The following is a 16680-nucleotide window of genomic DNA, read 5'->3' on the forward strand; positions in this document are numbered from 1 at the left end:
CTAAACCTTACACACGTGTATAAAAATCTATTTATTTTTTGAGGCTCAATTAATTACTTTAGTATTTGCTGAATGTCAATGTCAGGCAGTATGCTGAGCATCAAGGACATACATAGCAACAATATAGTTCCTAGTTATGAGAAACAAACAGTCTATGAAGATGTGGTGCCTATGTACCAAGAGGCTGAGGAAGTATTTTATTTCTGCTTCTAAGTACCAGGTTATGGACAGAACATGCAGCTCCCACACCCTAAGTCTTTATTTCTAGACTTTTCTCTAGGTAGCTATGGTCAGATAAGTAAGTTGTAGCCACAGAGATTCAAGAGATTAATGGATTGTGCAATTTCCAGGAAGTACCTTTAAAAGGCACAGCCTGCTCTTACTTTTCCATCCTCTAGCTGACTGCAAAGTATCCTCCGACGGCTCAAGGAGCCATTACTGATCTATGAATTACAGCACTTAATCATTAGAGAGCCACAAAACAGAAAGAAACTTGGTACTGACAGTGGTGATATCAGCTCTGGACAACCTACTTTTGGATTTCAAAATAAGAATGTTAAGCTAAATTTGTTTAAGGCAGGTGCCTGTTTTCTGTTTGCTTTGTTTTTGTTTCCTCTGTAAAGAGCTACATAGTAAACATTTAAGCCTTCAGGACCAGGTGGTCTCTGTCACATCACTCAACACTGCTGCGACAGCAAGACAGCAGGAACAACAGAAAGGAATGAACGAGTATCTCCGTCCCACAGAGCTTGATTTGTGGACAGTAGCCTCATGAATTATTACATTCCTTTAGATTTCTTCCCCAACCACTTAATGAAAAAATAAAAATAATTCTTGGCTTATGGCTGTTTAGATGGCAGCGAAATTTGGCCACAGGGCCTTAGTTTGCTGACTCCTGATTCAAATTAACGTAGCTTGGGATTTCTTTCTATAAGCCAAACATCTGCCTAAGACGCACACTCGCACTGCATAGGGCAAATTAGAGATACTCAGAAAATACTTGTAGAATGAATAAGCAAGCAGAACACTGCCAGACACAAACTATGGAGCTTCCTGGAGTACAGGGGATCAATATTTTACCCTGATAGATACTCTAGAGGTTTATTAAAGAGTCACTATAGCAAAATCCTCAACAAAGAGCCGTAGTCACAGAAAAGTGCCATAGGCTGGTGGACAAATAAACATAGTTCAAGCATAAAGAGCAGTGTGTGTAAATGCCTGAAGGGAAGAGGCAAAATGCCTGATACTTGAGGTCTATCCTGACTCTAATCTTCCTGACAGAGATCTGCCCATCAGGAGAAAGCACACAGCCCACTAAGGAACCAGATTATAGTCAAGGCAGCGATGACCCACTAAAGGACGGTAAGTTGAGAACTGACATGACCACACTTCCAGTTTTCCCTTTGACAAGAACATGGATAGACAGGAGAAGTGTAGTTAGAGGAAGGGAGGTCAGTTCAAATCCCATCTCTTTGCTTATTTTTAAGACAAGGTCTCAAGTAGCTCAGGCTGGCATTGAACTCCATCTGTAGTGAAAGCTGACCCTCAACTCCTGATCTTACTGCCTCTATGTCCCAAGTGTTGAGATCATAGGAGAGTACTACCATGCCCAGCCCCAATATCCATCTTCATCATGGAGATGGTCCTTATCTTCTAGGTTTAATTAACTACTTTTATTTCTTTGTTTCCTTTGTATAGGGCTTCCCATAGCACTAAAAGAGGAAAAATACCATCCACCTATTTCCTTGACTATCTCTTTTAATCTATGTGTATTTTGTTTTTCTGTGCATGTCTGTAAGAGTGAGATAAGGTCTCACTCTTTAACCAGGTTGGCAGGGAACTATGTAGCCTAAGCTAGTCTCAAACTCTTGTCATTCCTCCCAGTGCTGGTATTAACAGGCATGAATTGTCACACCCTATTCACAGCTACTATTCTGTTATTTTAACCCGGGGGGAGGGGGGATAGTTGTGTGTAATGAGTGCATGTACATACCAAGGCAGACACCAATGTCACCATGCCTGACTTTTTATGTTCTTGTGCTTACATGGTAGAACCTTTACTGACCAAGTCATCTTTTTTTTTTTTTTTTTTTTTTAAATATTTATTTATTTATTTATTATACAATATTCTGTCTGTATGCCTGCAGGCCAGAAGAGGGCGCCAGACCTCTTTACAGATGGTTGTAAGCCACCATGTGGATGCTGGGAATTGAACTCAGGACCTTTGGAAGTGCAGGCAATGCTCTTAACCACTGAGCCATCTCTCCAGCCCTGACCAAGTCATCTTAATCTCACTATATGCTTCTTCAAGACAGTATCAGTGCTGTGTTATCTGTGCATGCCTCACGCCTGCCTGACTGCCTGCCTGCCTGCCTACCATGGAATTGTTCATAAATGTTATCAAAAATAAGCAACTGATTCTAGATGATCTGGAAAGATACTAGATCCTTAGCCAGTATTACACAATCTGACTTAAAAGGATGGTTTATGACTAGCAAGGAAATAAAGACCATGCTTAAAGCTGCTACAGTGTAACCAGAGTGCCACTGAGGCAGAAAGGACACCAGTCTGAGTATTCGAGGACCTCACCGGCATCGGGATCTTAGAGAGCTCTTTTCCAATGCAGTTCTTCATGATGCTCCACAAGTTGAGGCTGTAGTTTGGCTTATATGGTATTCTGGTTCTCTTTTCCTTCTTGGTCTCCTCCAGCTGATGCTTGTACTAGAAGCAAAAACAAAGCCATTCAATCAGCCACAAAGAACAAAAAATCTGCTATCTATAACCTTCCCTTCCCCCATGCTTAACAAACAATAACAGAAGTTTCTATTTATCTTAGCACTTCACAGACAAGTTCTTGGGAATTAAAACTAAAGTCCCTCAACGCTGACAACTTCCGAATAAGAGTTACCTGTTCATCAAGGCTGATGTCACTGCTGGCTCCACTGATATTGCTGCCAGTACGTCTTCATGGATGAAAAACAGAGGAGAATTAGAACAAAGACCAGAATTTAAGTTTGGTCCTCATCAGTTCTTTATGAAGCACAATGCCAAATATACTGCACACACTTAGAATGGGTATGAATTTAGGAGTCTCTGGAGAATTCAGTGTGTAAGTGCTAACAGTTTTCCCACATCTTAGCAACTGTCACCAGCTCAGACTCTCACGGGAAACAGTCTTAATCATAAAAATACACGTTCATTTTCTTAAACAGTCAAGGACAACTTACTTGTGGCCCAAATTTTCAGGCATGGTGATAATCTCTGGTGCATCAAAAAATTCATTCTCATCATCTTCATCACTCATGTCCCCTTTGCCAGAACAGCACTGGTCTACAAAGAAAAAAAAGCCTCATTTGTTTTCTGTGGTTACATTTACCAATGCCTGGCACAGTGGGTTCTTTTAAATACTAATAACAAACATGGCAACAATGGTTGAAAGCAGTGGGAAAGCCAAAAGAAATCAATAGCTCTAAATGCATTTCACATGAGCCACCAATTGAGAATTTCTTCCGTCAGCTGCAGAAACCACCCAGATTGTATCAGACCAGCTATGTAAAGAGCTCGGTTTCTCACCTTTACCAGAGCCAGCACTGCCCGGAGTGTTTGCCGGCAGCACCGTGGCTCCCCTGAAGGCTCTCTCCAGGTGATTGTGCTGCTTTGCCAGCTGCTCAAGAGTCTCTTCCAGTCGGATACGCTGGTCTCTTTCATACTGTAGAGACTTCTGCCACTTTTTACTATGTGTTTGGGCTAACATGAGGAAATCTCTGCAAGCCTGTACAGAGAAAGTGTTGGTTATGTCACCTCAACTAGTCAGAGTCTCCACCAAGTAACCTTATTCTGGGAACATGAGAAGGCATATGACAATTAAATACTTCCTGCTATTTCACAGTATCGGGGACAGCCAGCTCTGTGCTGCAATCAAGGTCAGACTGGGGAAAGAGCGAACACGGTTGTCATAGTTCTCCTATTTTCCTGGTCACGAGGACCAAGCAAATACCAAGTGAGCAGCAAAGCCAGACAAAGCATTAGTGGCAGCAGCATAAAGGGCGGGCATGTGAACTGCACCCGAGATCTTCTGAATAAAAGATAAAGTGTATGAAAACTGCTTTCAATAAATCAGCTACACTCACAAAACCCAAAGCTGAGGACTGAAACAGAGAACAGATCCGCACTGACTCACACTAGAGATGGGGTAACTTGGCCTTGCTTTTATTTCAGTCATTTCGGAAACAACTGAACTTAAAAATTAGAATACTACTTGGTGAATTAAAGATGGGAGGTAGAGAAAAACAAACAACCCCCCCTCCCCAATCTGATTATCTCCATACCTTTACTGACTCCTCAAGGCTAGGAGTTACAATACAACAGCCCTCACACAACTACTCTCCCAGCCGCTGTTACCTCTGTACTCTACAGCCACACTGAACTCACCATTTCTAGGGCACACAGCTCCTTCCAGTCCAACTACTTAGGTATACGCTACTCATTCTGCCTGTACCTTTCTTCCCTTGCCACCTTCTCTAAGAAAGGAGAGGACCTATAAGAGAAATGGAATTTCTGTGACACCCCCACTCCTAAGCAGCCAGTTGCTTCTTCTATGTCCTTACCAGTTTCAGCATACTTCTGCCTATCACACGCACAGCTGTATCATGACTGGGTTTCTATCTCTCCAGAGGGATCACCAGCAACTTTAGAATACATTTTACAGCTTATTCATCTACAGGTCTTCAGCTCCTAACACACAGCAGGAGCCACATAAAGTTTGCTTAATAAATGAAGGAAGGAACCAATGTAAGCTTGAAAGTGTATTCCCTGTTACAGAGAAACTAAAAGGTTCTATTAGAATGTCTGCTCCCATGGTTTCAACAATTGCCTACAGGTCCACCAATGGCTACTAAATCAGTGATTCCAAATTGGACTCTCTGAGATTCAGACCAGAATATCCAAGTGCCTATTCAACAGTTCAAAGTACTTCAAAATCAGTGGCTCTCACGCTTGATTCACCACATTCTCTTGCTGCCTGTTTTCTCCTTTGAATTTCTCCATCACAAAGCGGTTCCAAAGCCTCCAAGCTGTCCAAGCCTATGGGTGTCTCTCTTTCAGAGGTGCTTCCTTCTTTACATCCAAATACTAAGTCCTAGTGACTCTCCTTTAATTTGCTGGAGTCTGTAATCTCTTTCCAGCACTCCACTGCAGAAGTAGTGGAGCACAGATCTAGAATTGGGCTGGCTAGCCTCAAGTCACAGCTCTTTCCTGCCATCTGGTTAGTTACAGAAGTCCTCTGTGCCTCACAGTCATTGTCTATAAACACAGACTAACACAGAGACCACCTCAGAGTTGTCACTGTTCACATATAGCACTTAGGACCACACTGGGCTCACAGGAAGCATTCAGTAAGGCAGTAACCAGCTTGCCTGCCTCAAGACTGGCCTCAGCCTCTTCTAGTGGGCTACCCGCAGCCCGCTCATCCGCACCTGCACTGCCCTAACCTCCACTCAAGCTTCACCTCTAGCTACTTCCTCACCTAATAGTCACCAGCAGTTCCCAGACTGAGGAGAACGGGTCCACAAACACCACATCACTGCCTCCACCAATTCTCCCATTCTCTTCTTGTAATACTTACGGATAATAATTAAAATTTAGCAAGAAGCACCAGGCATGGTGGTACCTGCCTTTAATTTCAGCACTAGGGAGGCAGAGGCAAACAGATTTCTGTGATTTTGAGGCCAGCCTGGTCTACATCATAAGTTCCAGGACAGCTAGAGCTACACAGAGAGACCCTGTCTCAAAAATTAAAATAAAATTGCCTTCTTTTTAGGAAGATTTCATTCTCCCTCAGCATTTGGATGCTGTGCTAGCTTCTTTAACTTTCCAAGTACAGGCGGAACACCTCCAATGTGCTGCCTATGATGTCTACTCTGTCACAGCACATAGCTGCTCAGATTGCCTTTGCACTCTGTTCCTCCTGCCTAAGCCTCCAGAGTACTGAGATTAACAGGCACATGTCACCACACGCACTGTATTTAGAGCCTTGCTATTATCACCTGAAAGATAAACAGATAACAACGCAGGATAAAAAGTGAATTTTAGATAACCACTAGATGATAACAGGGACACAGGCAGTGGACAGGAAAGCAAACAGGGAAAGAACAGCTTTCTTCCACCAAGCTGTTGGCTGACTCAGTGTTGTCCTGAGGACTGAACCCATGGCCTGGAGCATGCAAGCAAGTATTCTCCCACAAAGCTACATTCCCCTCCTGAAAGCTTGGTTCTGACTTCTAAGATCATTCCAACATAACCTAGAACTTGAGGATGAATAAGTCCCCAAAGAATACATAAGAACAATTTACAAGAGAAAAGGCTAAGGCAAGGCTTTGGTTTTATAAAGCAGGGCTGCTTTATTTAGGGAAAAAAAATCATATTAGAATAAGGAAAAAAAAGAAGAAGACTGTCAAATAGTTGAGTATTTACCTGATGTTGATAACTATTAGCCATCCTTCTTAGGTGACTGTGATGTTTGGAGCAGATTTTTTTTTTTTTAAAGGATACATATTTGGGACTGGGAAGGCTCTAGCAGAGGACCTGAGTTAGTTTCGCAGCACATGGTGGCTTGTGGCCACCAGTAACTCCAATCCCAGGAGTTACTTCTAGCCCCATAGGCACACAAGAGGTATACAGACATACATACAGGGCAAACACCCATAAACACAAAATGTAAGTCTACAGATTTACCATGGATATCTGCTTGTGCGATTACGAGGCTTCCTGGTCACTCAACACCTGCATCAACACTGACCTGCTGAATGCTCCTAGGAGGTGGCTAACCTTCCTGAAATTCCTAAAAAGAAAATCTAACTCGTCTTCTTTCTGGCTGGGGTAAATCAGAGCCATGAAGGTGTTCAACATTTAAAATAAAAGCTAACACAACTGCCATAAAGTAACAAAAAAAAAAAAAGAGAGAAAATGGAATTTCCTCTTCCTCACAGGAAAAGGTCTTTGATCTTCAGGCACCACAGGAATTAAACTAGATCTTCTCACGATCATTCCCTAAACAAGGGAAATCTGGCACTCGAGAGGTAACTTTACCCATTTAATTAGATGGGGAGAGAAGCTCTGCAAAACCGTTTCTCACAGAATACTCGTCTCACTTATGAAATGTCCTTGAGCATTTTTATGTGCACAGGAGCTAAAACAACCTGTCAGGTGAGAATCAGTTACCAGGAGAGGAAAAACAGCATCGTCAAACCTGGTGTTCTTTCATACCTAGCAATACATCGGTAAGGCCAAAGATGATTTGTATTTACCCACAGTCTTCTAATGCCTAAGTGGAGTTTTCTGGAGTCAAAGGCTAACACTGAACTAACTAGTATTACGAGTTCTCAGCAGTGCTTGAGGCAGGCCCTGCTCAGCATTCCACATGCAGGATGCCTTACCATGCAGACTCCAAGGAAGAAGGAAGCAAAAGAACACAACAGAGTAAAGCATTCAAAAGGCTCTTTCAGCTCTGACAGATAAGCTTAGAAAAAAGAGCAAAGAGGCAAAACCAAAAACAGAAGTTTAGGCACCAAGCTAATATGTAATAGCACCTCAGATGCCCTGCCACTCAGAGAAAGGAGGTTGCACCACCGGGCTCCTTACTGCCTCCCAGGCTGATGCAATGTCCATCTAACCACTTGAGCAGAGCATCTTCACCTGGGCAGCCAATCCTGTTTCATGCAACAGGTAAGGAAACCTAAAGCACCTAATCTTCGAAGCAAGGCCTAGGACAGTCACTGCTCTACCAGTTAGTTCCAAGCACTGTGAAAGCATGACATTTCAGAGGGGAAGTGTCAAAAAGTCAGAGGTACACCATCTTTACTCACATTGATCATGGCATTGGAAGTTATCCTAAAGAGGGTAGCTCGTTCATTGACTTGTTTGATTTTCTCGTTGCTCTCAGCAGGCAGCTTCAGGGACTCCAGCTCACTGAGGGAACGCTGCAGGGCAGTGCCATGCTTAGCTATCAAGTCGTTGCACGTGCTCAGGTCCTCCACTTTGCTGGAGAGTGTCCGGAGCGTGTTCTGAAGCTCAGTCTTGTCAGTTTGTGAGACAGACTCTTCATCCCCAGATTCATCTGCAGGGATGCCAAGGTTAAGTTCTGCCTCTAGGATCAGGACCAAGAGTTGGAGCCCTACCTACTCTGCTCCAAGTAAACCACCATGCTTCACTATGTACATTCTGAGCAACTGAGGGCTGGCAATTCCAGAGGATTCCTCTACAGTGTGGCCCATGGCCTACAGCATACAGACTCGAGGCACTTCATAAAGGAGCACAGTCTCAGGTTGCAGTCCTAGATACTTAGATTCAGATGGTGGGAGGCAAGGCCTGGACCTGCATTTCTCTTTTAAAATTACATGCATTTCTAATTATATTTATGGGGCCAGGGTACATGTGTCATATGCATATATGGAGAGGTCAGAGAACAACATAGTGGGGGTGAGTTCTCTCCCTCCACTATGCAGGGCTCAGAAGTGGAATTCAGTCATCAGGCTTGTTAGCAAGTGCCCTCGCCGGCTAATCCATCTCACTGGCCCAGAATCTGTGTTTCTAACTGTGACCAAAGTAGTCCTAATATATACTGAAGTTTAAGATCCACTGACAGAAAGGATAGTATGGAAAACTGGATAGCTCTTCAAATTAGGAACATATAACTAAACCTTCCAGCTCTTTGATGAGACAGCATCTCACGCAGCTCAGAGCAGCTTTGAACTCTCTGTGTGTAGCCAAGATGACCTTGAACTCCTGATCCTCTTGCTCCCAACTCCTGAAAGGTGTGACCACATCTAGCTTCAGCTATTCTAGTGAATCAAAGGCTTCAGGCATAGTAGGTAAGCACTCTTACCAACTGAACTACATACATCCCCAACAACAAACTTTTAAACATTAGCCTGAAGAGTCCAATGTAATCCAAAATAATTATTACCGCAAAGCCACCACTGTCTTTAGGGAGGCATGCAGGCCTTCTGCAAAATGGGTTGAGAACCACAGAGAGCTTCTTTTTCTGTTTGTGTGTTTGTTTTGCATAGCAGCTTCTTGAGATAGTTTATGTCGCTAAAAGCTCTATTAATTATTTTTCTCCAAGGGAGAGCTAAACTTCATGATGAACTTATCTGACCCTAAAGCCACTCCAAAAGCAAAACAAGAGAGCTCTCAGATCATAATCAAGTAGGAACTGTACCGTACCTCTCTCCACCAGCTGTGCACTTACCAGTTTGTAACTGCAAACTGTTTCTCCAGCAGTGTCACTCCTTTGTGGAGCTGACTTCAGCCTTCAGATTAAACAAAAGGAACAAGAAAGGACCTGTCCTCCAAGCTAAACTGAGGCAGGGCTCAAGGTCAAAATGTAACCTATCCCTACAAAATTGATAAAGCAACGGAGTTTCCTCTAGTGACTTAAGAGACACTAGGCGCGGTAAGGGACCTGGTAAACATAAGTCAGGGCTAGCCGTCTCAGTTCTCTGCCACTAGCAAGCTCAGCATGACTATCAATATCTTGAGGGCAAATCCTATCATTTTCTTTAGAAAAGAAAAAGCTAATTTTAAAAAGATTTTCACTACTATAAACTGTGCTTGTGTGTGGCAGATCCTCCTGTGAGCTTCCTGTCCTGAGTGCTGAGAACTGAAATCCCATCCTAACCCTAACCACTGAGCAATCTCTCCAGCCCAGAAAAGATTGTTTATTAGGTATCTGTCGATTCTGTTACAACTTTAATAAATGAGAAGCTATCAGAAACTGGCCTAAAATTCCAGCACTTGAGAGGTGGTGACAGAGGGAGCAGGAGTTCAAGGTCATCTTAAACTACAGACAGAGAGTTTCGGGCCAGCCTAGGACGTGAGACTGCCGGAAAACAAACAAACAAAACAATAACAAAAAACAACCTAGAGAAGAAAAATATACAAAGGTCCAAATTATGAGCTGTAAGATTACTAATACTGAAGCCAGGCAGTGGTGGCTGCACACCTTTAACCCCAGCACTCGGTGACAGAGCAGGTGGAGCTCTCTAAGTCTGAGGCCAGCCTGGTTTATAAGAGTGATTTCCAGAACAGCTAGGACCATTACACAAAGAAACCCTGTCGGGTGTGTGTGTGTGTGTGTGTGTGTGTGTGTGTGTGTGTGTGATTCCTAATACTGAGCTAGTAATAAAATAATTATGTCTCAACTAACATGAAAAACAAAACACAGGCCAGGCATAGTGAAGCATGTCTTTAGTCCTAGCACTCAGGAGGCAGAGGCTGGAGGATAGGGTTCCAGGTCATCCAAGGCAACTAGTAAGACCCTGTATCCCTGTATCAAATTTTTTTAAAAAAAAAAATTAAGCATAAGCACTTTAGTACCAAAGTTTTTCAACTTTGGGTACTTGATTCTTTCTTGGAGAGCAGGCGTGCTGTTCTGTGCCTCATAGGGCACTGAGTAGTATCTTTGGCTTCTAGTCTCTGTGTGCCAGTCACACCCCCAGCTTCCATTATTTCAGCCAAAAATGTCTCTAGACATTACCAAATGGCATGTGTGTATATATGCAGGACTGAACTCAGTTTAGAACCACTACTCAAGAGAAATAACATTCAATGAGAAGCTTGGGATATCTAAGGTACGAGACACAATCAAAAGATACACTGCAGTCAAGGGTAAAAACCTGTGCTACTCAGGTCCAGTGTTCCTTTGCTCCGTACCTGACTCTGCCAGCATCTTCACAGCCTTGGCCTTGGCCAGTTCCAGGGCTGTTACCCAGCGCTGCCGCTCTACTTCTGAGCTGGCCTTCAAGTGGTAGGTCTGAGCACCGCCATTGGAAATGATAAAGTTGCAAGAGTCTTCCACAGTGATGTTGGCTGTGGCGAGGTTGATGGTACCACGGCAGGTGTGTCTCATTTCTGCCTTGGACCTGCCATAGCAAGACAAAAAGGCTAAACAGAAAGGCTAAACAGCAAGACATTTGTCCTCCTCCACTTCTAGTTTCTTTCATAACTCTGGGCACTTTGAAAATTAAGTAGTGTTAGGAATTAACAAAGTCTTGTTATAGTTCTCTCAACCCTGGAAATTTAAACAGTAGGAGGCAGTGGGAAAGCTTCCCAAGCTTATAAGCATTATGTGAGTCGGATTTTATTGCCCCACTGTTCCTCCTCCCATTAGTTTGAAAAACACAGTCTTTACTGAGCTAGAATTGCATGAAATATTAATTCAGCAGTTAATAAGTACAAATGAATGAATTTTGACAAGTGGATACAATTGTGAAACCACAACCACAATCTAAGTGAAGATACTTCCCTCACCTGACAAAGTTCCCTCGTGCCCACTGCAGACAGAAACTACTTTTTACTTAGCAAGTTATAAAACACTTTATAACCTTGTGCAACAAAAATTTTTGACACTCTCATTCTCTAAGAATAGCTCCATTTTTATACACTGAGCCACCCCCACACTGTAAATCAGCCCAAATGAGAACTGTCATGCAACACTTAGGATTATATTGCAGAAGTGTATAAAAGGCAAATCTTAAGTGATTAGACTATTAAATATTGGTCATGGCTCAAATGATAAGAAATAAGAATAATTGCCAGTCTGAGACAATAAAGAAAGAATAAGCACAAAAGAATCACCAGGCATTTCACTCTTTCTGGAAAATGCAGTTTCCTAAGTTCCAGACTTTTATTGGTGGGAACTCCTAAGCCATCCTATTAATAGCCAGGAAAGACTCAGCAGGTCTGCACTTAAGAGGACTGGGTGTAAAACTTTCCCCCAATCTCTACTGACAGTTCTATTAATAGGCTAACTTTTGAACTTTACAACATTACTTGGTGACAACAAATTACAAAGCACTTGACATATAAATATCAAGATTCGCCTTAAACATCAAAATCTCAGCACTACATGCATGCAGAGAAAACTGCTCATGTCTTCACTATCGCTGGCTATGCCCAGGGACCTTCAGGTTCAAACTGCACTTCTCCCTGTCCAACTCGGAACATAAAGAGGCCAAAGTCCTCTGCCACAGTACAAAGCAGTAGAGCCAAACAGCAAAACACACCTGGCACATCCAGAATTCCTACATGCCAGGAAGGACACACACCCTTCCCCAGACACCAAGATTTAGGATGTTTGAGTGAGTCTGTTTGCTGCCCTTGAAGACAGATCCGCTGTTGTTCATTTCATCTCGTCTAACCTTTCTTTCTCAAATGTACTAATGAGCAATAAGGGATCACGGGGTGGGGGTGGGGGTCTCAAAGGACTGGCCATTTTCCATGCCCTGCACCTGCCACTGTAACGTGAATCCCTGCTTTTTCTATTCTTACCTCCCAGCCCCGAGCTTCAGTTACACTATGAATAATGCAGACTGAATTAGAGAGCCACAGCTGAAGGCCAGTTCACACTCACTACCTGGGCCCTTTATCACACTTCCACTAACAGCCTCCTAGGATCTCTTTTGCCTCCACTGTCTTCATGCACCAAAGAAGGCTCTTGGATAATATAAAGTCCATAGCTGTTCAACAGACACTAAGGAACATTGGGAGGGAGGCAGGCTTGACCACAGCGCTCAGGCTTGGGCAAACATACCTATGGCTATTAATGTTTAGAACAGATGCAGGAAAGATTCTGAGCCTGCAGTCAAAGTTCTTCAGTCATTACAATATCACATGGTTAGTTTCTGGCTAGAAAGTCCTTGCCTGAAAAGGCCAGATGAAATAGTAATTTAATCTCTAGAAGCTAAAAGGAAAACTAATACTGTAGCCTGGGGTGTTTTGGGGAGAGCTGGGATCCTGTGTAAGAGAGTTATGGGGCATCTTAGTAAAGAAGCAAAAGAAAGACGAAAAGGAAGGCTTGCTCATGTCTGTTCTTCTGTCATCAGAGGATGGGGTCTATGAAGGAGAAAGGTATTTTAGAAATGGTATACTTAAGAGACTGTAGCTTTGGGCTGGAGAGATGGCTCAGAGGTTAAGAGTGACTGCTCTTCCAAAGGTCCTGAGTTCAATTCCCAGCAACCACATGGTGGCTCACAACCATCCGTAATGAGGTCTGGTGCCCTCTGCTGGCCTGCAGGCATACACACAGACAGAATACTATATGAATAATAAATAAATACTAAAAAAAAAAAAAGAGACTGTAGCTTTTGGACGTCTGACAACAGAGGAGGAATAACATAGTTAAGTCATTCCAGGAAAGAGATGGGATCACAGGCACCCTACTAGGAAGAATAAACTGCCAATGATGTAGGAAGGCAGTACTTCATGGAAACTCTGGAGGTGGGGTAATGCATCGACAGATAATCCGGACACTGTTGATTGGTTGCTTGTGAGGGGGACCACCCTAGTTAGCAAGGACAGGCTGATGGCATACTTTAGTATGTTTTGGAAGGAGTTTTCGCAGAGTCAGCTACTGTGAGAAAGAAGGTAAAAGTAGCAACAGATATGAAGGAGAAAGCAACAAGTAAGTTATTAATGTCCAAGGTCAACACTGATTAAGATGGAGTCTAAACAATGAAGTAGCTTGCAAAGCAGAAAACTTGACTGGATTACAAAGGCCATAGAATATTTTAAATTTTTCTTTGAATTATTTTATGTGGAGCTTTTTGTTTACTTGTTTGGGTTTGGTTTTTATTTGTTGTGAGTTTTTAGAGACAGGGTGTCTCTGTGTAGCCTTGGCTGCCCTGGAAGACCAGGCTGGCCTTGAACTCACAAAGATCTGCCTGACTCTGCCTCCTAAGTGCTGGATTAAAGGCATTCACAATCACCACCGGGCTTATTTTATGTCTTTTGCCTGCTTTTATGTACAGGCAGTTAAGTGCTCTTAACTATTGAGCTCTCTCTCTGGCCAAGACCATACAACATTAAAATCCTTGGATAATGCACATTTTTTTGAGTATGTTGTTCTGGCTGTCCTGGAACTTGCTATGGAGACCAGGATGCCTCAAATTCATAGAGCTCCACCTGCCCCTGCTTTTTGCTGGGATTAAAGTCTTGTTGTCACCATGCCCAACCCTTAATGAACAATATTTGAAAATGGGGGGAGGGGGGGAGATCAATGATTTATGAACCAAATTAGGATATGAATCAAGTGAACATTAGGATAATAGTCAATTAAAACAAGATATGAGCTTGAATACATGGGAAAAAACTGTGGGTCAAACTAAAGCTTTAGATGTATCTTATAACCCTAAACCGAGTTCTAGAAGAGCAGAAGAAAAGGGCCGCATTAAAACTAATTCAGAATACAGCAATGCAAATACACCTACTCACAACTAACGCTGCATAAACAGAGCAGGAACTATCTTAAGGCATCTTCTGTGGCCGAGAAGAGATAAGAATGGCCCCACAACAACCTCCAATTCCAACTCTCCTTACAGGTCTCTAAAAGACAAGCCAATGCTGTTGAGGAGAAAGTTACTTGGCCCTGAGCCTTTTGGTAGTAGTGACTACTGGTGACACTACAAAGAAATACAGGCTGAGCTCCTGCTCTGCATCAGAGGCCTGGGTTCCCAAACCGGATGGCCTTTACGAAGGGATGTCAGTGAGAAATGGAATTATACTAAGCAAATTCCTCTTACCGTATACTTCTGTACTTTTTGCATGAAACACATTAGAACCATAATCCATAAACTGTTTTCGGTAATTATCTCTGCATCCAATTGGTTCATGTGGCAGTGACCTTGGTTTTAGGTTATATTGGTATAAACTGTAGTTTCGAACCTGATTTTTCCAAGACCTTGGGAGAGCTACCAATGCTAAGTCTGCTTCCTTGTCAGGAACCTGAGAACCTGTCCTAACTCCCAGGGAGCTAGAGCTATGAATACTGAATGAAATGTAGCATGTAAGGCAGCCAGCCACAGTGCCCAGCCAGTGGGCACTTATCCCCAAACACCTCTCAACACTTCTGTCTCCTCTGTCTAGTAATATAAGCCCCATAGTGTGACATGTTATGACCACGTTATGAGTCATGGTAAGTATACATTAACCATACCAAAATAAGCATTGGAAAACTTTAATAATCATTTCAAATACATGCATTCTTCCTTTAATAAAACTCAATCTTAAGTAAAACTATAAAGAGCACGGAACTGCTGGATAAGACAATCATTCCTGTGGGAGGAGATGGGGCAAGCACAAGCTAAGCTATGGTAACTCCATTCTCGGCTGTCCAGATCAAGAAAGCAAGCGCAAGCTTGGAGAGGTAAGACATACGGTGGACGGAATCCCTAAGTCTCCCCGCCCGCGGTGCTTTGCTGTCTGAATGTGTGGAGTGAACAAGCAAGGGTAGCTCTATCGAGAGTGTATTAAGAACCTTTAATTTTAGAGACTGGACACAAAAAGTTAAGAGTTAGAACTTTCACTGTAAGTTCCCGAGGGGCAGTGCCTGGGCTGGGTCTATGCCTCTCCAGCCTCATAACAGTGCCTCACTTGCAGAATTAGTGATTGCACCCACGTGGTAGCGGAAATACAATGGCAGAGCAGATGCTCTCCAAACAATTGCTGACAGGAAAGACCCGGGGATGGAGGCAGACTAGGCACCAGAGACGGGTGATGGCGGGGACAGGAGCGGCGTGTCAAATCGGGAGGGTCTGACTTTTGCAAGCTGTCAACCTATACAGGTGACAGCCAGGGACCCAGGGCGACCTTGGCAGCGAAGCCGGCCGGCCAAGAGTGACAGCGCGGGTCCGTGGGCTGCACTTGGGAGGGAGGCCAGGTGAGCGCGGCGCCCCGGAAGCAGTTACCTGTAGTAGCTCAGCAGCCCGTTGCTCAGCACGAACCATCGCCGCTGGTAGCCTTTGATGTAATTGGTCCATTTGAAGAGCCAGCCCTCTCTAGCAGAGCCCGAGCCCCCGGCGCCCGAACCGCCCGAGCCCGCGGCTGGCGGTGCAGAGCCCGGGCCGCCCGCCGCCACTCCCCCGGCCGTGGGGCCCGGGCCGCCCGCCGCCGCCGCCGTCGCGGACGCCACCCCGGAGCCGGGCCCCGCGTCCCCGCGTCCGCCGCCGCCTCCCACCGCGGGTGGACCCGCGCCGCCGCCGCCCGGAGCCGCGATGGCGGCCGGGCCTGGCCCCACCACTCCTCTCAGCTCGGTCGCCGCCATAAGCCGCCGCCGCCCGGAGAGACACGACCGGAACCGCCTACGAGCGCCGCCACCGCCGCCCGGAGCGCCCAACACGGCTAGCGCTTCAGCCGCCGCCGCGCAGCGTCCCCGCCCCGCCAGCCCCGCCGCGGGAAGGAGGGCTCGGCCGCCGGGAAGGAGGGCGGCGATTGGTGCCGCCAAATGTCACTTGCGGAAGACCCCGCGGACATTGGCATTTCTCTCGGGCCTGTCATGCTACTCCGCCCAGTGAGAAGCTCGGGGCGCGACGCGTCCTCCAGACCTGCTTTCGATTGGTTCACAGAGAAGCCAATCAAGCGGGTCTACAAAACCATTGGTGCTTTTCTGAAGTCCGAGGACGGGAGAATGTAGAGTGCCCGGCCGGTTTGGCCTCCGATTGGCGAGTATTCCCGTCAGTCATTTCAGTTTATGCTTCTGTCACTGCCACGTCACCCCCGCCCATCGCTCTGCCCTTCATCCTCTTCCGCCCTTAGGGATTGGTGGTTGGTATCAGCTGCTCAAGCCTTTCTACCAATTACTGAGCGCGTTGAGGTAAAAGGGGCAGAGCCCGGCCTTCACATCCTCAC

General features: G+C 44.8%; 1 protein-coding gene across 1 annotated transcript in view; it reads right to left on the reverse strand.

The window, feature by feature from the left end:
* LOC121453927 (oxysterol binding protein) overlaps window positions 1-16208 on the reverse strand; it is a 32117-nt gene extending 15909 nt beyond the window's left edge. Inside the window, exons 1-7 of the mRNA XM_041660979.1 lie at window positions 15741-16208; window positions 10711-10919; window positions 7863-8113; window positions 3574-3772; window positions 3228-3330; window positions 2909-2963; window positions 2590-2721 (exon numbers count right to left, since the gene is read on the reverse strand). Of these exons, the coding sequence (XP_041516913.1) occupies window positions 2590-2721; window positions 2909-2963; window positions 3228-3330; window positions 3574-3772; window positions 7863-8113; window positions 10711-10919; window positions 15741-16096 (1305 nt within the window). The 5' untranslated portion in view covers window positions 16097-16208. The remainder of the gene's footprint in view (window positions 1-2589; window positions 2722-2908; window positions 2964-3227; window positions 3331-3573; window positions 3773-7862; window positions 8114-10710; window positions 10920-15740) is intronic.
* Between the last annotated feature and the right edge of the window lie 472 nt (window positions 16209-16680).

This window comes from Microtus oregoni, unplaced genomic scaffold (genome assembly GCF_018167655.1).
Source record: "Microtus oregoni isolate MIOR12 unplaced genomic scaffold, Mior012 000012F_ref0000307, whole genome shotgun sequence".
In the NCBI taxonomy this organism is placed as follows: Eukaryota; Metazoa; Chordata; class Mammalia; order Rodentia; family Cricetidae; genus Microtus; species Microtus oregoni.